We start from the raw sequence: 18,655 nt of genomic DNA on the forward strand, positions 1-18,655 counted from the left end.
AGTGGTAGGTGCCTACAACACTATTGTTGTCACTGTAGAATGTCAGATGCACACGTGAGGTCATGCTACCTTTTTTAGGGATGGTGGACGTCGGTACCTATAAATACTATTTGATGACTAGAGGCATGTGAGGAGTCTCGCTATGTTCACCCGGTATGGTAAATCCTGGCGCCCATACCGGTCTATCGATGCCTAGAGGCACGTAGAGGGTCTTACCGTATGGGAGTTTTAGTGGCCCCTACAATACTATAGAGGGAGATGTCAGTGCCTACAATACTGTTTATGTCAGGTGGCTGCAGAGTACTGTTTTTGTACAGGGTATGGTCCCTGGTACAGTGGTTTTGACTTGTGAGCCTTGCCTTGCCTTTCTCCGCACGTCTTCTAGTTCCTACCAAGCAGGCGTCCTCGGTCGGATGGCTGAGTGCGTCGGTCGAAGAAGAGCGGTGAGCAAGGTTCCTACAAGCCCCGGTTGGAGGGACGCGGTGTTAGAGTCGGAAGTAGCGCTTTGGGCCAGGCCTTCTGATCGGAGAGGGCATCCAGAGGCCGAAGCGAGTGCTCTGATTGGAGTGGTGGGCAAGGGGTCAACGAGCGGGCACCGCTCCTTTTGGTCCAGACCTTTTGGTCGGCGACTGGGCCGTCCTTCCAGCTTGTTGTATTTAGACTCTTGGGCCAAGCCTTGGCATGGAAGCCGATCCCCGAGGGACCCCAGGTTTATGAACCCGACACATTATTTCAACCCAATGTTAACTACTAACTAATACCCCCTATCCCACACCTAAAATATACCATGTCCGGAAGGTGCTGCAAAATAAGTGTTATCAAACTCTAAATTCTTCTAAACTTTGTTCCTAATCTTCGGGCAGATTGGTCCCTGCCACACTTGTCCAACCTCTTTCTCCTTGTTGTAGTACCTACTCATCAGTTGGCTCTTGATGTGCTCCAACATACTGAGAATTGGCATTTCTCTAGCATCTAAGATATAGTTGTTGAAAACCTCACAGCTATTGTTCAAAAGTATGTCACACTTGCTGTAAGTGCTAAAAAATGCCCTCACCCAAGTGTTTGGAGCCATTCTTTCTAGCCACTCATATGCCTTCTGGTTTAGTGCCCTCATTTTTTCCATGTTTCTATTCCATTGATCCATACTGGTTGACCTAGCACATTTCCAAAGTTATATCTCTAGGTTCTCACCTTTGAAGTGCTGCTAGAAGGTGTTGAACAATGTCTAACACAGAATCTATGCTCAGCTTTAGGGGAAACTTTGCTGCATGCTGGAATGAGGCTCTGCACACAGTGAAAATGAATTAGGTCTAGAACATCAGGTAAATAACAATAAGATTTACTATAACAACAATGAATCATCAAGTTCTCACCTTTTGTTTATCTGTCATAAGTGTCCATGGATATGTGTTTTCAATGCCAAGGTCTGCCTTTAAAGTTTCTAAGAACCATTTCCAAGTTGCTAGTGACTCAACTTCAACAATTGCTAGAGCTATTGGATAAATACAATCATTAGGATCAATACCTACAGTTGTCAACATTATCCCCCCATATTTAGTTTTCAAGTGACATCCATCCAAACATATTAAAGGTCTGCAACCCTCAAGGAAGCCCCTCTTGCAAGCATCAAGTGACATATAAAATGAGGTAAAAAGATTACCATTAAGGTTTAGATACAATGTGCTGTCTGGATTGGTCCTTCTTAGCTCTTGAGTATAGTCCCACAACAGCTTATATTGCTCTGCTTCATCACCCATTACCCTTTTCATTGCTATTCTTCTAGCTCTCGCAAGCTTTGTCCTAGCTGGTGTCAGATTTCATTTTTTGCACTATTATAGCAAAATTCCCTAGTGTTATCTTCTTATCAGCTCTAAAAGATTCCAAGTACTTATCAGCAAGCCAATTAGATGTGCACCTCTTTAATACCCATTTCTTGTGGCAGTTGTGCTCACCACAAAAAATCTTTATCATCATTCCATGAGCCCTCCTATCATCTAAAGCATACAAATTCTAAAGACATCCTTTCTCATATATGGCTCACAACCTCTTCTTCTCATTCCTTGGCATCTTAATATCCACCCTGTGCTTCATAATATATTCTGTAATAGTCTTCCTTAGTAACTCTACAGACTCAAAGATCATTCCTACTTTGAACACTAGATTAACCAAGTCTTCATGCTTGAATGACTTAAAATTGAGTGTGACATTATTTTCATCATCAGAGTTTGGAACCATTAACTCTTCATCATCAGTTGAGAAATCCTCATCACCTCTGCCCACCATAACTTAAGCTCTCTTTCCCTTGGGTACCTTCTTTCCATTGGCAACTCCTTGATCAACCACTTGGTCATCAACATTATCCATGAATAGATCATCATCTTCATTAGCCAGATCATAATCACTATCTTCAAAATCCAAGTCATCTTCACTAGAACTATACTACACATCATCTTCATAAGTTGCACCCACATCATCAGGAATATTGTTCATGTTCCTGTTCTGCACTCCCACTCTATAGAGGCTCATAACCTTGGGCAGTGAACTTATTGGGTTTGCCACAATGTCATCCCAATCCAAACCAGCTAGAGAGTCATCATAATCAGCATGCAGAACAAATGTCCTCACTCTACCTACCAGAGAGGCCATCACCAAGGTATCTGAGCCACTAAAAATCAACCTAATGCCATCTAAAATGTCTTTCCTAGGTAAAAGCCAGTACATCTTTGAATTTGGGTTCTTCGGGTAGTGAAGCATGAACAACAACTCATTAAACCACACTGTAGACCAAGTGCCTACCTCACAATGATCAAAGCAGTGAACTTGCCCACCAACATAGGCCCGATTAACTCCTGTTCCAGTAAAAAAACCTCCATGATGCATCTCAACCGTGAACTCACCACTATGAGCTCCTAAAATTGGAAAGGTTGCTAACAAATTAGGTCAATCCCAAACCCTAGACGAACCAAAATCATAAAAGATGATAAATATTTGCCATTCCGATTCACAGCATCATCTAACTCATTCAATGCGAAGACTAAGATTACAACGAAATGAGCTCAAGGGGATTCAGTCACCATACACAGGTCGTCCTTGCCCTTTCGGCCACAACACCGCCACCATCGTGTAGATTCACCGCGACTACCGTGGAAATCCGCACACCACCGGGCTTCGGCGTCACTCCTCCGTCGTGTTGGCCTCCTAACTCGCCGGCGATTGCCTCCACTACTAGCCGCCCCACGCGCTCCCCGTGAGTTCGTGTGACCGTGACGGCGGACTCGAAGAGGTGAAGTACTGGGAAGAGGATAAGAAAAGAACCGGGGCCCTTTGCTTATTTGCAGGCCCCAAACCAGGCTCACGCGTGGCTCACGTGCGCTTGCGCCATGCTGTCCACGCCACGTCGGCCAAAACCTTGTTCCGATGAGTTATGGACCTTAGTGGCATATTTAAACAATATTAGGGTGCCAGAAGTACGATTTAAGAGTTTGTAGACCTAAGTGGCATCCCAAGACAAGTTCAAAGGCCTACGATGCATTTACCTCAATTTTAAATATAGCATCAACTTATATATAACATTATTAGAAGAAAATATGAACTAGTTTTATATTTTTATAATTTAAAATAAAATAATTACGAACTTGTACGGATCGACCCAGATTATTATTATTATTAGAAGAAGAAATAGAAAACTGTTTTTGAAATCGGTCGATGGTCAAATTTGTCTGGTTTTAACAGTTAGAAGGTGTATGTTACCCAATTTTATAGTTGAAGGTTGAAAATCGAACTTCAATGCGAGTCGAAGATTTAAAAATGTATTTTACCCGAATAAATATGCGGAAATGATGCGCTAGTCCTCGGCGCGGGGTTCGCTGCGCTAGTCTGTCCGGGGCAGGCCTGTGGACGTACAGGACTCGTGCCCGTGGAAGTGGAACCGGCCGGCGCACGGGAAACTGGGGCACATGGCCCGATGGTCGTGCGCGTGCGTACGCCGTACAGTGGGAAAGGAAAGACCGAAAGAAGCCCGCCGCGGCGGAGGGGCGCCGAGTGCCGGGCTGCGATATGCCGAAGTCAGGTACCGCGCGGGTGGACCACGCAGAAAGATTTGTATGGGCCGCGCCGTCGGCCATTCTAATTTGGGCTTCGTTGCATATAATTGTTGGATTTCTGCGGGGCCTCTTTGCTAGACCGGGCCGGATAGCCGTTTTGTAGGCCCATATCGGCCCAAGCGGTTAATCCCGACGAGGTGAAATCAGTTGGCGAGTTTTCTAATTTTTTCCCCTTCTCTGTTTTCCTTCACACCGGGGCGAATCGCGGACGCTGCCCACCTCCCCCATCTCCCCTCGCCCTCCCCAGCACGTGCACGTCGCAAACCCTTCGTCGCCACCACCGCCTCCCGCCTCCCGCCGGCCGCCGCGGTTCCCAGCCTCGCGTGGCCGTCACGAGCCACCGCTGGCGTCTCTCGTCCGGTCCTCTGAGTCTCGGCTACCTGCTCCTCCGCCGAATCCTCGGGGCCCTGCTGTCGCCACCGCCGAATCCTGCTGCACTCGCCGCAGCCGGGGGAACGCGGCCTGCTGCGGGAGCTGGCGCCGCCTCCTTCGCGGTGCATCGTCACGGAGGGTATTTTTCCGTTTCTTCTCCGTCTCCGTAAGGATCGGTCATGGTCATGCTCGGCTCCTTTGGGATTTAGACCGTTGAGCATTCTGCCGAATCTAGGGTCCCAATCCATAACCAAAATCGCCTCATGGATCCTAATCCATGGGCGCGTCGAACGAACATCTACGGGGACTGACACAATTTTACTGCACATTGAAACATGCCGTTAGGGTTTTATGGCACATGTATTTAATGGCCCTGTTACCCGTACGAAAATGCCACTACATTTTGTGCAGTTTTGCATGCTTACCGTATACCATGCCCTCTTGAAATTTTGCTGTAGCTAGACCAGGAAAAAAAAGAGAGAGAGCCGCACTGTGATTTCATGCATGTAATTCAAATGGACTTTAATTGCATGGTACTACAAGTCAAAATGTGGCATGTTCGTTAATTTACTTGTGTCAGATTCAAATGAATCCAGTATATCTATGCTCCTGCTGGGAGTTCGTTACTAGTCTGTGTATTTGCGTGACAGTGCTGTCACATATGACCAGCTATTTATTTTGTGATGCCAACTGTTGAATACACTACTTTCTCTGTTTCCTTTTTACGCTTGAACCAAACCTTTCACTCTACATCATGCTTCAAAAGTCGGCTGCGTAGCTGCCTGGGCGCTAGGCCCCACCTCTTTCGCCTAGCTTCCTCGTAACCAGCCTTGGTGAATATTTGGCTTGCCTAATCACCTAGGTAGCAACTGCTGTTTGCCTAGCGTAGCACTTTCTAGAACACCATGTTTTCATGTATTTTTTTTTTAAATAGCATGGGAGAAGAAGATAATACTCTCCTGTGTATTATGAGAAAAAAAGAACAAAATAATACTGCCTTTTTTTTGCATCGGTAGTGCTGTCACTTCACATGTTTGTTAAATAGAAAAATCATCGTAAGTATAATATATTATTTTCTGTTTCAAATGCAACTCTGTTAGATTTTCGTGAGGTTTTTATTTTTTTCTTTTTCCTCCATAATATGTTTTCTTCCGAAGCGCTGCATATACTCTAAACAACAGTTTTCTATTTTTTCTATGTAGAACTAAGTCTACAGTCTTTATGGGCTTCATGCTAGTAGAGGATAATTCCTGCGCTGCTTTTGGAAGTCTTGCTTTTTTCCTCATAATAGTGGATTGGTAGACCAGATCCTGGCAAAGCAATGCTGATGGATCCTCCTGTTATGCAAGTGGATTGCAAGTTGAAAAATGATGTGGATAAAACATCATCAATCGCCTATGATAGGAAGTTGACCATCTCACATGATGATTATGGGTGGGCAGGCTCTGATGTCCACCCAAAAGATGATTCAATAGTATGTAACCCTGTCGAGGTTAGCGATGCTTGTCAAACAGGCATAGATGAGGTATTAGATGCTGCTTCCGAAAATTCACCTCTTAACTTGGGTGATTTACCTCAGGGGACAGAACTAAGAAAGAAGAATAGCGACAGTTCTTGCTCTGATGTAAAACTTCAGTTGAATTCAAGTGCTGGAAATAATAATGGCTTGCAAACTGATGACAACTTTAATAAACAGAATTTTGGTAAGAAGGATATGCATCATCCTCAGGAAGAGATACATCCTTCTCCCAATACAGTGTCATTACCAAGTTCATGCAGAATCAATGGAGATGCCACACCTTCTGAAGAGGAGAAAATAGCAGAGGATCATGTCAAAGTGGATGGAAATGTAGATGCTGTAAGTAAGGAAGTCGGAACTGACTTGGTAGGATGCCATGCACGGCAGAAAGAATTGCAGTGCACGCTCCAAGATCTATCAGAAATAGCCTGCCGTATTGATTTAGTACGTAATAAATCTTCTCCACAAGAAGAGAAGAAGAAGCCTGTTTCCCCTTTAAATGATATGGGCCATAATGTTGATAACAATAGTTGTAATGGTGATACCAATTATAAAGGGGAGGAGTTCAATATGGGGAATGCTGGAGATGAGGATCACGCTGTAGCACTTTGGGTGAAGGTACACTTTTCTTTATTTAAATTCGTTTTGGGGTTACATGAGGAAGTACATGTCATGTTTCAGGTTCCAGAAACTGTGCATTTAATAGATACACCATGTATTACTTGGGGGGGGGGGGGGGGGGGGGGCAACTCATAGCTCTGTTATGATTTTCTAATTGTAGTCTTAGTTGCAGCTTTATTCCAGTTAAACAATGGTATGCTTGAGTTGTCCATGTAAAGTCTTGTCTTCTTTATTAGTCCTAATCCTAAAAAAAGGTAACTTGAGATCGAAGGTCGAAGCCTTAACTAAAATGATTAGATGGGATTTCTTTTCATATACGGTCTCAGAATGAATACCTTCCCATGTTCTATTAAACATTTTTGTTTCATGACTCAGATGGAATTTTGTGGTGTAAATTATGCTGGATTTCCCCCTAAAAGTGGTACCCTTGCTTTCTTCTGTTTATTCAGCTAAATATTGTGTATTTAAGCAAAGAAGGGGTATCTTGGGACCCAAATAACTATTTTCTGTACACTGAGCTTTAGGTACCACGATAATATGTTCTCCTTTTGTGCATAATGAAGATAATATATTTGGTACATTGGTGATTCTAGCATAATTTACTATTGCAAAAAATGAAAAGGAGAAATTTTGTTCACTGAGCTACCTACAAGATCACTAGTACTCCTATTATAGTTCATCTACCTTCTTTTTATAGAGAAGTTTTTGTTTTTTTCTAATACCCCCTCTGTGAACATGCTTTATCCTTTTCATGTGAAAACAGTGGAGAGGAAAATGGCAAACTGGGATTCGATGCTGTAGAGTAGATTGTCCTTTACCTACTCTAAGGGCAAAACCAACACATGACAGGAAGACCTATATTGTCGTTTTCTTCCCACGAACAAAAACTTATTCTTGGGTAGACATGCTACTTGTTCTTCCAATAGAGGAATGTCCTTTGCCACTTGTGAATGGAACTCATCGTAAATGGAGAAAGCTGGTGAAGGATTTGAACATTCCTCGACGGTTCAACATGCAGAATCTTGCCGTTTTTGTGATAAATTTAATTGATGAGCTTCATATTGAGGTTGGTTATGTTATTACAAGTTTTCTTACGCCTTTGGCTTCAGTTGTTGACACAATTTATATGTTTATTAGGCTGTAGTTGATAATGCTCGGAAGGCTACAACATGGAAAGAATTTGCCCTGGAAGCGTCTTGCTGTAGAGATTACACTGATCTTGGGAAGATGCTCCTCAAATTTCAAAATGTAAATCCGAGAACCTTGTTTCATGTGGATATTTCGTGGAGCGTCGCGTCGTGTCAACTTTTCTTAAGCAAGTAGAATGTCCGTTTTGCTACTTTGCAGTGCTTACCGTTGATGTTTTTTTACGTCTTTTTTCCATTTTATGGAAATACTTTCCATGTGACTATCTGACTGTGGTCTATCTCTTTGTGACCTTTACATGCCTTCATGTTCTCTATCTTCAATGGCAGTAAATTATGTAGTCTATTTATGTCCATAGTTTTACTATACATCATTTTTCCTTTATCTGTTGCTGGATGTACCATAGTCATTGTTCTGCACATTTTATCTAGGATGTGTCACAGACTTCTGTTAAGACGATCATCCTAGCATGAAATAGAGCCTGCAAATAATAATTAGCATTGTCATCAATAGTGAATTTATCATGTTGCGGTTTTTCAAAAGTTCATCAAAAAGTTGTTTATGTAGTAAATATAAAGTTAAGTAAGGCTGCTGATTCACTTCCAAATTCGTCATAAATGTCAAGAATCAAAATAGACAAGCGGTCAATCTAGCACTGTTCATCATGTGCTGGCCGTGACACTTGTATTTTTTGAATCTCAACATCAAAGATGAATTTAGGGTCGAACTTTTGCAAGTCTATTTAACTTTGTGTTTACCACATGCATAATTTTTTGATGTTTCTTTTGAAACATTGCAACATGTTGGCTCAGTGGGCGTACCCAATGCAGAGAGCTCCCGCTCTGTGCGGGGTCTGAGGAAGGGTGTAAGTGGCAAGCCTTACCCTCGCCTGTGCAATGCGAGGAGACCGCGACTCGAACCTGGGACCTTCCGGTCACGGGCGGTAAGACTCTACCGCTTGCACCAGGCCCGCCCTTCACATGTTGGCTCAGTGGCTCTACATTTTTGCTATAGGGGATGCCTGATGCCAAACCCCATGACACCAGTTACAACAATGCCTTAGCAAGCTAGGTAGACTAGACATGAGACCCAACAAGATACTAATTAACAAAAAAAAAAACTAATTTAGTACTAGTAGTATCCATTAGCTATGGCAATTTGCAGATAAAAAACGAAAAAGGGAGAAAAACATTGATATCTTCCTTACATCTTGTACTTATCATAATTTATCCTTGGGAGTCTTAACTCCATAAAAACGCCTAGAGGTTTAGATTAAAGATTGGTAGAATATGAAGCTGTATTAGGACAATTTTGTTCTTTTTTTCCATACATTTTTTTGGGTGGGGGGTGCAGGCTCGACCAATGTCTAGGAGGTACTAGCCGTTATTGCTGATAAATAGAAATAATCACCCCCCCCCCCCCCCCCCCCCCCCCCCCCCAAAACACACACACACACACACACACACACAGGAAAAAAGGACTCGAGTTTGGGTGGTGGGGGTGTACACCCACACCTAAGGCTCAGTTCTTAACACTTTAAGAAATCACCATCCACTTCAAAGTCTTTGTTTGCAAAATTATATCATGTACGCTCGATGATACTTATCATGATATGTTTATTTAATCCAGCTATACAAAATGACAACTCATGTAAGAATACCTTCTCATTTTATTGATCAGTATGTGGTATCTCAAGCTGGACTAGATCTTCACTAGGGCTTTCTGAGTTTCCATAGATCTGTGTCATTGGTGGTCTTACAAATATTTGAACAATGTCCGGTTCTTTATTATCTAACATGTCAATTATTTCCTTGTATGTTTCCCAGCATTGTTTCATCTTAATCGTTTGATTTCAGATGATTCTTCCTGACTACATAAGCTGTGAATGGCTACAAAATTCTTTTGAGATGTGGAACCAAAAGTGTATGAATGCACATGATGCTGAGACTATTGAAATGCTTTGTGAGGTACTACAATTTTTATTCTCCTTCCTCTGCACTATGTTGTTTGGAAGGTCGTGATTTACGCGGTGTTCTGCTCGAAGTCTAACATTGTCATGTCTAAGCTTAGGGACTACAACCACACTTTCTTAGGTAGGTACGTGGATTGTTACAAAATGTTGAATGTCATAATATCACCTGCCATGTGTCAGACTCATTTCTAAACCACTCATTGCAACAACTTTGGTTTGCTACCCTTTCATAACCTCCTAATTGACGCTTCCGATTCATTTCTTTTACTAACTTTCCTCATTTGTGTCTGCCATTTTATTGGCAAATTTATCTATGTTTATAGCAAAGTGGGCAATGAATTGTAGAGTTTCTTAGATTTAGGGGGCCGCAAGATGGGTGGGCGGCCCGTGGACTGACCCCTTTATTTTTGCTTTCAAGGGGACATAATACGACCCGGAGAACCAGTGGGGCCCATTATCCTCACCCACCATCTGTTGCGGACCAATCCTTTCACAAGACTTAAATCCTCCCTCTCTTCTCTTTCTCGCCGCCGCCTCTCATTCTTTCTTCTCAAGCACATCCAGATCTGGCAGACTGGCCACGGCGGCGCGTAGAGAAGGTGCCGAGGTCGTAGGGGGCTAGCAGCACAAGCAGAGGTGAGGTGCAGAAAATTTTGTTTGGGGCGCTGCTGGCGTTGTGGTCTGGATCTATCTGCAGCCATAGTGCGTGGAAACCACCAAAGCGGCTCTGCATCTGTTTCCTGGCTTCTTTTTCAGTTCTGTTGCATAGGTGAGGGGAACAAAGAAGTCACGATTCTCTTTGTGAATAGAACAGATGCGGCGTTGGATCGGTTTTATGCCTCTTCATGTGGAGTTGCCCAGCGTTTGTTTCTTGGATTAGTTTCTATTTGACAGCTAGTTGATTCATGCATTTTCCACAATTACTTGCCTAATCTTCTCTTGCTTAGTTAAATTCTTTTCTCCTGGTAGAGATCTTTCCTCTTTGGTCAATGTTTATGACTCATCAATGGGTCACCACCCACAAGGCCTATCTGATTCCATGAAAAGTAGGTTCTGGCCATGCGGGGCAAATGCAGGGGCAGATCTACCCTGCCCAGTTGCATCTACTTAGCTTGATGGTTACCTCTGTTTCAATCATCGCTAATAGTTTATTGGATAATAATATCTTGTTTCTCTATGTTTTTTGTTTGTACATTCCGACTTTACTTCATTTTGTGCTTAGAAATACCCACTTGGTGGTTAAGAATTCAGGTTCTCTTTACTTACCTCATTATTCAATTTGATATTGATGGTTGTGTTAATAATCATTTGAATTTCTTACAGTAGACTATAAAAGAGTTTTTGCATTGCATTGTTCTACATTCAGTTGAAACAGTGCTTAGATAACTAATATGTTCTCCTATGTGCTTATATATAATATATGTGCTATGTTTAAGGTGAAAGTATGGAGAGCTAGGCAACTTAGTTTTCTTTGTGTTAGTTTTTATTCTTCAGCCAACTATTTGTTTTAAAACATCACAGTTTGTCACTCATTGTAGTTTTTTTAATCACAAGTATAAATTATCTTTCCGTGCTTGATTGTAACAAGTAGATCACCATTTCTCGACTGACAAATTGTTTAAATTATACTCTTCATTGTCATTAAGTAAACGATGCAATTGGTTTATGTAATTTGATTTTATTGAAGCGACTAGATTTACTCAATGTTTCTTTACTGCTGAATCTTGATAGCACTATTTCCAGAGTTCTGGTGTCTAATATTGATTATTCTCCTATTACATTTATATACTTATTTTTCTTATTCCGAGTAAAGTGTAGCCAACTTTCTATTTCTTCTCTTCTTTAACAGGAACTTCGACAGTCCATTCTTGGGAACAAGCTTAAGGAATTGCGGAATGCATCAGTGCAGCCTGAATTAGTCCCTGAGTGGAAGACATGGAAACAAGAATTGATGAAACAGTACTTTTCATTGCATCCTGCTGGTAATGTTGGCAACTTCGAGAAAACCAATTGTTACGATGATCCAGCTTTAGATCAACAAGGTAGTAGAAAGCGTCCAAAGCTTGAGGTCCGAAGAGGGGAGATACAAATTTCACACACGGGTGAAGCTGACTACAGGACTCCAACCGAAGACCCAAACCAAAATAACCTTCCTAGTAACTCTGTCATGCATGAAAATGTAGGGGCATTAGGAGCAACAAATCAAAATAATGCTGTCACATTACCTGGAAGTTCTGGCACCAACGAGAACACAATATCCAGTAGTGCCAATGCAGCTTTACAGAATGCTAGACTTGATTTAGATTCATTCAAGAGTTCTCGGCAGTGTTCTGCGTACATTGAAGCAAAGGGAAGGCAGTGTGGTAGGTGGGCAAATGATGGTGATATTTACTGTTGCGTGCATCAAAGTATGCATTTTCTTGACCATTCTTCAAGGGAGGACAAGGCACTTACCATTGAAGCTCCATTGTGCTGTGGTATGACTAATATGGGTAGAAAATGCAAGCATCGAGCTCAGCATGGTTCTACTTTTTGTAAAAAGCACCACCTACAGACAAACTTGGATGCAATGCATCCAGAAAAATTGTTGGATCCATCTGATGTACTCCATATGGGCGAAGAACCTCCGAATAAGTGGGTGGAAGAAATTTCTAAGTCGCAAGCAATGTATAGCATAGACTTGGAAAAAGACAATAATGTCCAGGCTGCTGTACAAGTGAAATTGATGACAACTGTGGCTATAGAGAACTCTGGTGAAAAAGGTGCAATGGAGAAAACTGATGTGTGTGCGGCGTCAACTTCCATGACAAATACTGATGATACTTCTCTTTGTATTGGAATTCACTCTCATGAAAGTATTGTTGAATGCCAGGATTATGCCAAGCGACATACTCTTTATTGTGAGAAGCACCTTCCAAAGTTCCTTAAACGTGCCAGGAATGGGAAGAGTCGACTCGTTTCTAAAGATGTCTTTGTCAATCTACTGAAGGGCTGCACATCAAGAAAAGATAAGATATGTCTACACCAGGCATGTGAATTTCTTTATTGGTTCTTGAGGAACAACCTTTCGCATCAACGCACCGGTCTTGCTAGTGAACATATGCCCCAGATACTGGCTGAAGTGTCCAAAAATCCAGATGTTGGAGAGTTTTTGTTAAAGTTGATATCTACTGAGAGAGAGAAACTAGCAAATATCTGGGGCTTTGATACAAATAGATCTAAGCAAATATATTCTGAAAACAAAGAAGGATCTGTAGTGTTGCAGGAAGAGGGAACTAATCTTTCATCTGGTCCGAAGTGCAAAATTTGTGCTCACCAGTTCTCTGATGATCAAGCTCTTGGATTACATTGGACAACTGCCCACAAAAAGGAAGCCCGGTGGCTGTTTAGAGGTTATTCTTGTGCTGCATGCATGGAATCATTTACCAACAAAAAAGTCCTTGAAAGGCATGTGCAGGATGTACATGGGGCTCAATACCTCCAGTATTCAATTCTCATTCGATGTATGTTATGTAACAGCAATTTTTTGACCACAGATCTGCTATACCCTCACATTATTTCCGACCATGCCCAACAAATCAGGCTTCTTGATGTCCCTCAGCGACCAAATGGTCAATCTGCTCAACAAACAGAAGGGACAAGTGGTCTGCCCCTTTATGATAGCCACAACGTTGAGGATGACGATGGCTCACAGAAGTTCATCTGCAGATTATGTGGGTTCAAATTTGATCTTCTGCCAGATCTTGGCCGCCACCATAAAGTCGCTCATGTGGACTCAGGTGCTGTTGGCCACATTCCACTGGGCCGTGGGAAGTATCAGCTTAACCGTGGCCGGCACTACTATTCTGCTTTCAAGAAAAGTTTACGGCCGACAAGTACATTAAAGAAGAGGAGTAACTCTGGAATCGATAAAAAGTTTCAGAGCTCTGGCCTAACATCTCAAGTAGTTGAACCTGAAACATCCAGCCTTGGTAAGTTACAGGATTTCCAATGCTCAGATGTTGCACAAACTTTATTTTCCAAGATTCAAAAGACAAGACCCCATCCAAGCAACATTGATATTTTATCGGTTGCCCGCTCTGTATGCTGTAAGACAAGTCTTCTTGCTGCATTGGAAGTTAAATACAGATCTTTGCCTGAGAACATATTTGTGAAAGCCGCAAAGCTTTGCAGTGACAATGGCATCCAAATTGATTGGCATCAAGAGGAATTCATATGCCCTAAAGGTTGCAAGTCTAGATATAATTCAAATGCTCTGCTTCCTATGCAACTCACGGTAGTTGATTTTCCTGATTTTCCTGAACCTCCTTCAGTTGATCCTCTTAATGATGATGAAATGTGGGGAATGGAAGAATACCATTATGTTCTTGATTCAAAGCACTTTGGATGGAAGCCTAAAAATGAGAGAGTTGTTCTTTGTGAAGACATAAGCTTTGGCAGGGAGAAAGTTCCAATTGTCTGTGTCATTGACGCGGATGCAAAAGATTCTTTAGGTATGAAGCCTGAAGAACTTTTGCCACATGGCAGTTCTGTGCCTTGGCAAGGTTTCCACTATATCACAAAGCGTTTGATGGATTCATCTCTTATTGATTCAGAGGTACTCTTTTCTTGTTTTCAATTATTGATATATATGAATATATATTTGTGTAATAAGTGGGTCTATATTTTCCTTGGACTTCATTGACATATCTCATGTCACCTTTGTTCATCTTCAGAAAAAATATTTTCTAACAAGTTATGTTTCTACAGAACTCTTTGCCTGGGTGTGCATGTTCCCATCCTGAATGTTCTCCTGAGAACTGTGGTCACGTGAGTCTGTTTGATGGTGTCTACGGTAGCCTGGTGGATATCAATGGAACACCAATGCATGGCAGATTTGCATATGCTAAAGATAGTAAAATTATTTTACAGGTAATACTTATCAGCATTGGTACATCATCTGTTTGTTATTTTTTCATTGCCATATGAAAAAAGTTGCACCAAACAACTGTTCTTAGTCCTTAGTTCATTCTTGTTCTGTGCTTATAATACACCAATAGGATGGCCAAATTTTGTTTTACGTAAAGACTGATGTTAAAACTGTTGTGTTTCATCTAAGGCTTGGGGTCTAAACCAATGTTTTCAAGGCGGTAAGGCGAGGCGAGGCGACTGACTACCACCTTACGCTTAAGCGACTAAAGCGTGAGGCGAGGCGACGCCTTAAGAAATTAATTAAAAAATGAAAACAGCAGCTTAGAGCAGTAGATGAAGAAAAAAGGAAAGGAAAAAAAGAAAAAGAAAGGAGCCGAGTAAGAAGTGGGCTCGCCCAGCCCACTAGGCACACCATGTGCTCCTTCCCCTCCTGGCGTGTGGCTTCATCGAAGTCCCTATCCCGAGTTCCCGACCCCCATCAGCGCCGCCGCTCCCCACTGCTATTCCGCCTCCACACGACGGCACGACCGCACGAGTGGCTGCTCTGCTTCCCTCTGCCCCTCTCCCGATGCCCTGCTCTGCTTCCCTCTCCTCCTGATGCGCTGCTCTGCTCTTCCCTCCGCCCCTCTGCTTCCCCTTCCTCTCTCTCCTCTGCTTCCCCTTCCTCTCTGGTCAGTGCTCTCAGATCGACAGCTGTCGCCGTCTCCCCTTCAAGATCTCCCGCGTGCTCCTCTCTCTGCGCTGTATTTCTCCGCGCGTCTCTCTCTGCGCGCGTGCCAATTTCTCCTGCACGCCAGCTCTCTCTGCGCACTCCTGTTTGCCGCCCAGAATTAGACCCGTGTATGGTGCCCGGCACGCACGATTTGGCGCGAATCGGACGCCAAAGCAACGATTTCTGAACGTCACGGTCGTAAGGCGGACGCTATACGAATCTAAGGCGAGTCGTCTGTTGTGGCGTCCCGCGTGTAGCACCTTTTGGCGATTAAGCGACGACAAAGCGACGCCTTGAAAACATTGGTCTGAACATGTGGACTTAGGTCCGCACATGTGGTACTAGATTTGTTTTAATCTATATCTATATACTCTTATAAAGCTAAATCTCACTAGATGTTTTATCTCTTCATGCAAGGTGTCCATATCATTCCCCACTAAGTGTCCCACTAATTTGCAATCCTTTCATGCAAGCTATCCACGTCATCCCTTATTAATTACCAAAAATATCCACATCATGTCTATTATGTGCAATACTTTTAATCTTTAATCTATTGACGTAAAGTCATCTACATATGCTATTTGTTTCATCACCTGTTCTTCTACAATGTGATCAAATATTCTATTGGTTTTTCTTCTATTAGCTTACCGTTTTTTTACCCGATCCGATACAATAAAATAACATGCAAGTCAAATCCATATATATACACACAGTATACAGAATACCATATAGTAATGCTATATATAAAACAGATTTATTTTTAAGAAAATCTCGCGGCAATGCTGTTAAGCTATATGTTTTAGTCCTTATTCGTAATTCTCATAACTCGGGATCCACGTTGTATTATTTTCTTCATTGTTCTATAATCTATATTATTTGGCTTATATACCTTTGTCCTTTCTGATTGGTAGGAAGGGTATCCAATATATGAGTGCAATTCGTGTTGTACTTGTGACTCATCCTGCCAGAATAAAGTATTGCAGAAAGGGCTGCTTGTTAAGTTGGAACTCTTCAGAACTGAGAATAAGGTGAAGTATTCCCCATGATGGATTTCTGAACTCCTGTATGTAATCTGCTCCTTAGTGTTCCTTGCAATTTATTTTAATGTTGTCAAATTTTGTAGGGTTGGGCTATTAGAGCTGCTGAACCTATTCCACAGGGTACCTTTGTCTGCGAGTATATTGGTGAAGTTGTGAAGGCCGACAAGACCATGAAAAATGCAGAAAGGTTTGGCATTCTTTCATATGCTTTCTTTGAATCTGAACTTGAAAAGACATATTGGAAGTTCTCAGTTGTGTAGAAAATGAACTTCACCAAACTTGTCCACATTATCTTGTTTATGCATAGTTAAATGCTAAACTTTTCATCCAACAACTAGTTCATTTCGCATTTTTGGAGATTTGCAGTTAACCATTGAATGCAATAGCTAAGTGGATTTGTGTTATTGATATGTGTTTTGGATGGCTTCCTTTTCTTGTACTGATGGGATGCATCTCATTGAATTCTCATCCCATATAGTTCAGGCCTGTAAAAAGCACTGTCAATTCTTTTGGATTTATGTTGTTGTAATAATTATTCATTATTCTAAACTGATTATTTTTTTATATATTTCAGTGTGTCATCAAAGGGTGGGTGCAGTTACTTGTTTGACGTTGCTTCTCAGATTGATAGGGAAAGAGTTCGGACTGTAGGGGCTATTGAATACTTGATTGATGCCACAAGGTCTGGAAATGTTTCCCGCTATATTAATCACAGGTAATTCCATTTTATCATGTTTTAGGGAAATCCATCACTGGAGCAAGTTGATTCTGGAAACAGTATTCATTTGTGCTTATTGCTTTGATAACAGTTGTTCCCCGAATCTCAGTATCCGATTGGTTTTGGTAGAGAGCAAAGATTGCCAGTTTGCTCACATTGGCTTGTTTGCTAATCAAGACGTAAGATTCTTTTTAACATTTTCCATTGTAACTTATATCGACTTGCTTTTAATTATTGATATGCTATTCTTCAGATTGCCGTAGGAGAAGAACTCGCCTATGATTACCGACAAAAGCTTGTAGCAGGCGATGGCTGCCCCTGCCATTGTGGAGCTACCAATTGCCGAGGCCGTGTCTATTGATTTTGCAGGAGGACACTAAGTAACTGTTCAACGCTTGGTTGCAGAACTCCGGAGATTTCAACAGTTGTGTAGGCTGCTGAGCGATTTAGCATTGCAATTTTCCTAGAGCTTGAGTGCAGGGCTAGGATCTCATTCTTCAAGCTACAAATAGGGATTGTGATATAGGACTCACAGGCAAGCATTAGGGAACAACATAGTGTCAATTTTAGTCATGGTACCATCATGCTTAACTGATTATTTTGTTAGACGCAGCCAGAAATGAAAGTGATTCAGGCTGCTTTGTTCGTAGGCGAGAATTCTCTGTAAAATTCCTTCATTCATATTTTATTGCTCATGGGCACATCATCGACGTGAAGTAATAAACTGGTTCTCTCATGTTTCCGTTTGTTCATTTTGGGCAGTGGCCTATTATGTAGATAATAATTTTAGTTGTATTAATTGCGTGATGGCTGTCAGAATCATTGAAAATATAGTCTTATTTCTCTAATTGCGCGATTATGAATTTTATCAGAATCAATAAAGAAGTTTGTCTGGCTCTAGGGATGAGATGTTTGGAAACATCAAAACTGCACTTCGTTTAATTAGACCGCTATCTATGAAGCTGAGAGCTAGCATATGATCCTCATCTGGTGTGACACATGCTAACGCATCAAATTATCACACAAGAACGGAAGCAATCCATAGCCAACATTTTATCAGAATATAGAAAATATGTTGGTAAAATATGGGGAGCATTAGTCCTGGGTATGCGCAACAGCTAGAAGAACCTGTCGTGGAACTTCGCATATACTCGGTCTCTTTTGAAGTGTCATATAGATTTTTGTGTATTTCAAATACTCTTAAGTTTGACTAAAATTATAGAAAATAACAGTAACATTTGTATCTCCAAATAAGTGTATTACAAAAATATACTCAATACTTAATAATTAATCTAATGATACTTAATGTGCACTATAAATATTAGTAATCTCTTGTACATATTTGGTTAAAATTGAGTATGTTTGACTTCTCGACACGTGACAACGACACTTAAAAAGGGATGGAGGAAGTACTCATCAGCTATGAGCTGTTGCAACAATAATCATGTATGCAACCGCCTATGGTGGTTTACTAACTCATGTTCAGCCCAATACTCCTCTCCTATGCGAGGGCCATCGTTGGCTCTGGGTGCATGGAGCTC

General features: G+C 41.7%; 1 protein-coding gene across 4 annotated transcripts; it reads left to right on the forward strand.

Annotated features, from left to right (window-relative positions):
* Positions 1–4,302: 4,302 nt before the first annotated feature.
* Positions 4,303–17,963, forward strand: LOC136477965 (histone-lysine N-methyltransferase SUVR5-like). Of its 4 annotated transcripts, XM_066476263.1 has the most exons (13): positions 4,475–4,614; positions 5,678–5,967; positions 6,055–6,612; positions 7,379–7,681; positions 7,753–7,863; positions 9,618–9,728; positions 11,583–14,330; positions 14,483–14,644; positions 16,268–16,384; positions 16,480–16,583; positions 16,971–17,111; positions 17,206–17,293; positions 17,368–17,963. In XM_066476263.1, the coding sequence occupies exons 2-13, from the start codon at positions 5,797–5,799 to the stop codon at positions 17,473–17,475; spliced, it is 4,722 nt and encodes a 1,573-aa protein (XP_066332360.1). In that variant the 5' UTR covers positions 4,475–4,614; positions 5,678–5,796; the 3' UTR covers positions 17,476–17,963. The 4 variants fall into 4 exon arrangements, with proteins under 4 accessions (XP_066332361.1, XP_066332362.1, XP_066332360.1 ...); XM_066476264.1 differs by lacking the exon at positions 5,678–5,967 and having other exon boundaries at positions 4,303–4,614; positions 6,172–6,612; positions 17,368–17,961; XM_066476262.1 differs by having other exon boundaries at positions 5,678–6,612.
* The last annotated feature ends 692 nt before the right edge of the window (positions 17,964–18,655 follow it).

This window comes from Miscanthus floridulus, chromosome 8 (assembly GCF_019320115.1).
Source record: "Miscanthus floridulus cultivar M001 chromosome 8, ASM1932011v1, whole genome shotgun sequence".
NCBI lineage: Eukaryota > Viridiplantae > Streptophyta > Magnoliopsida > Poales > Poaceae > Miscanthus > Miscanthus floridulus.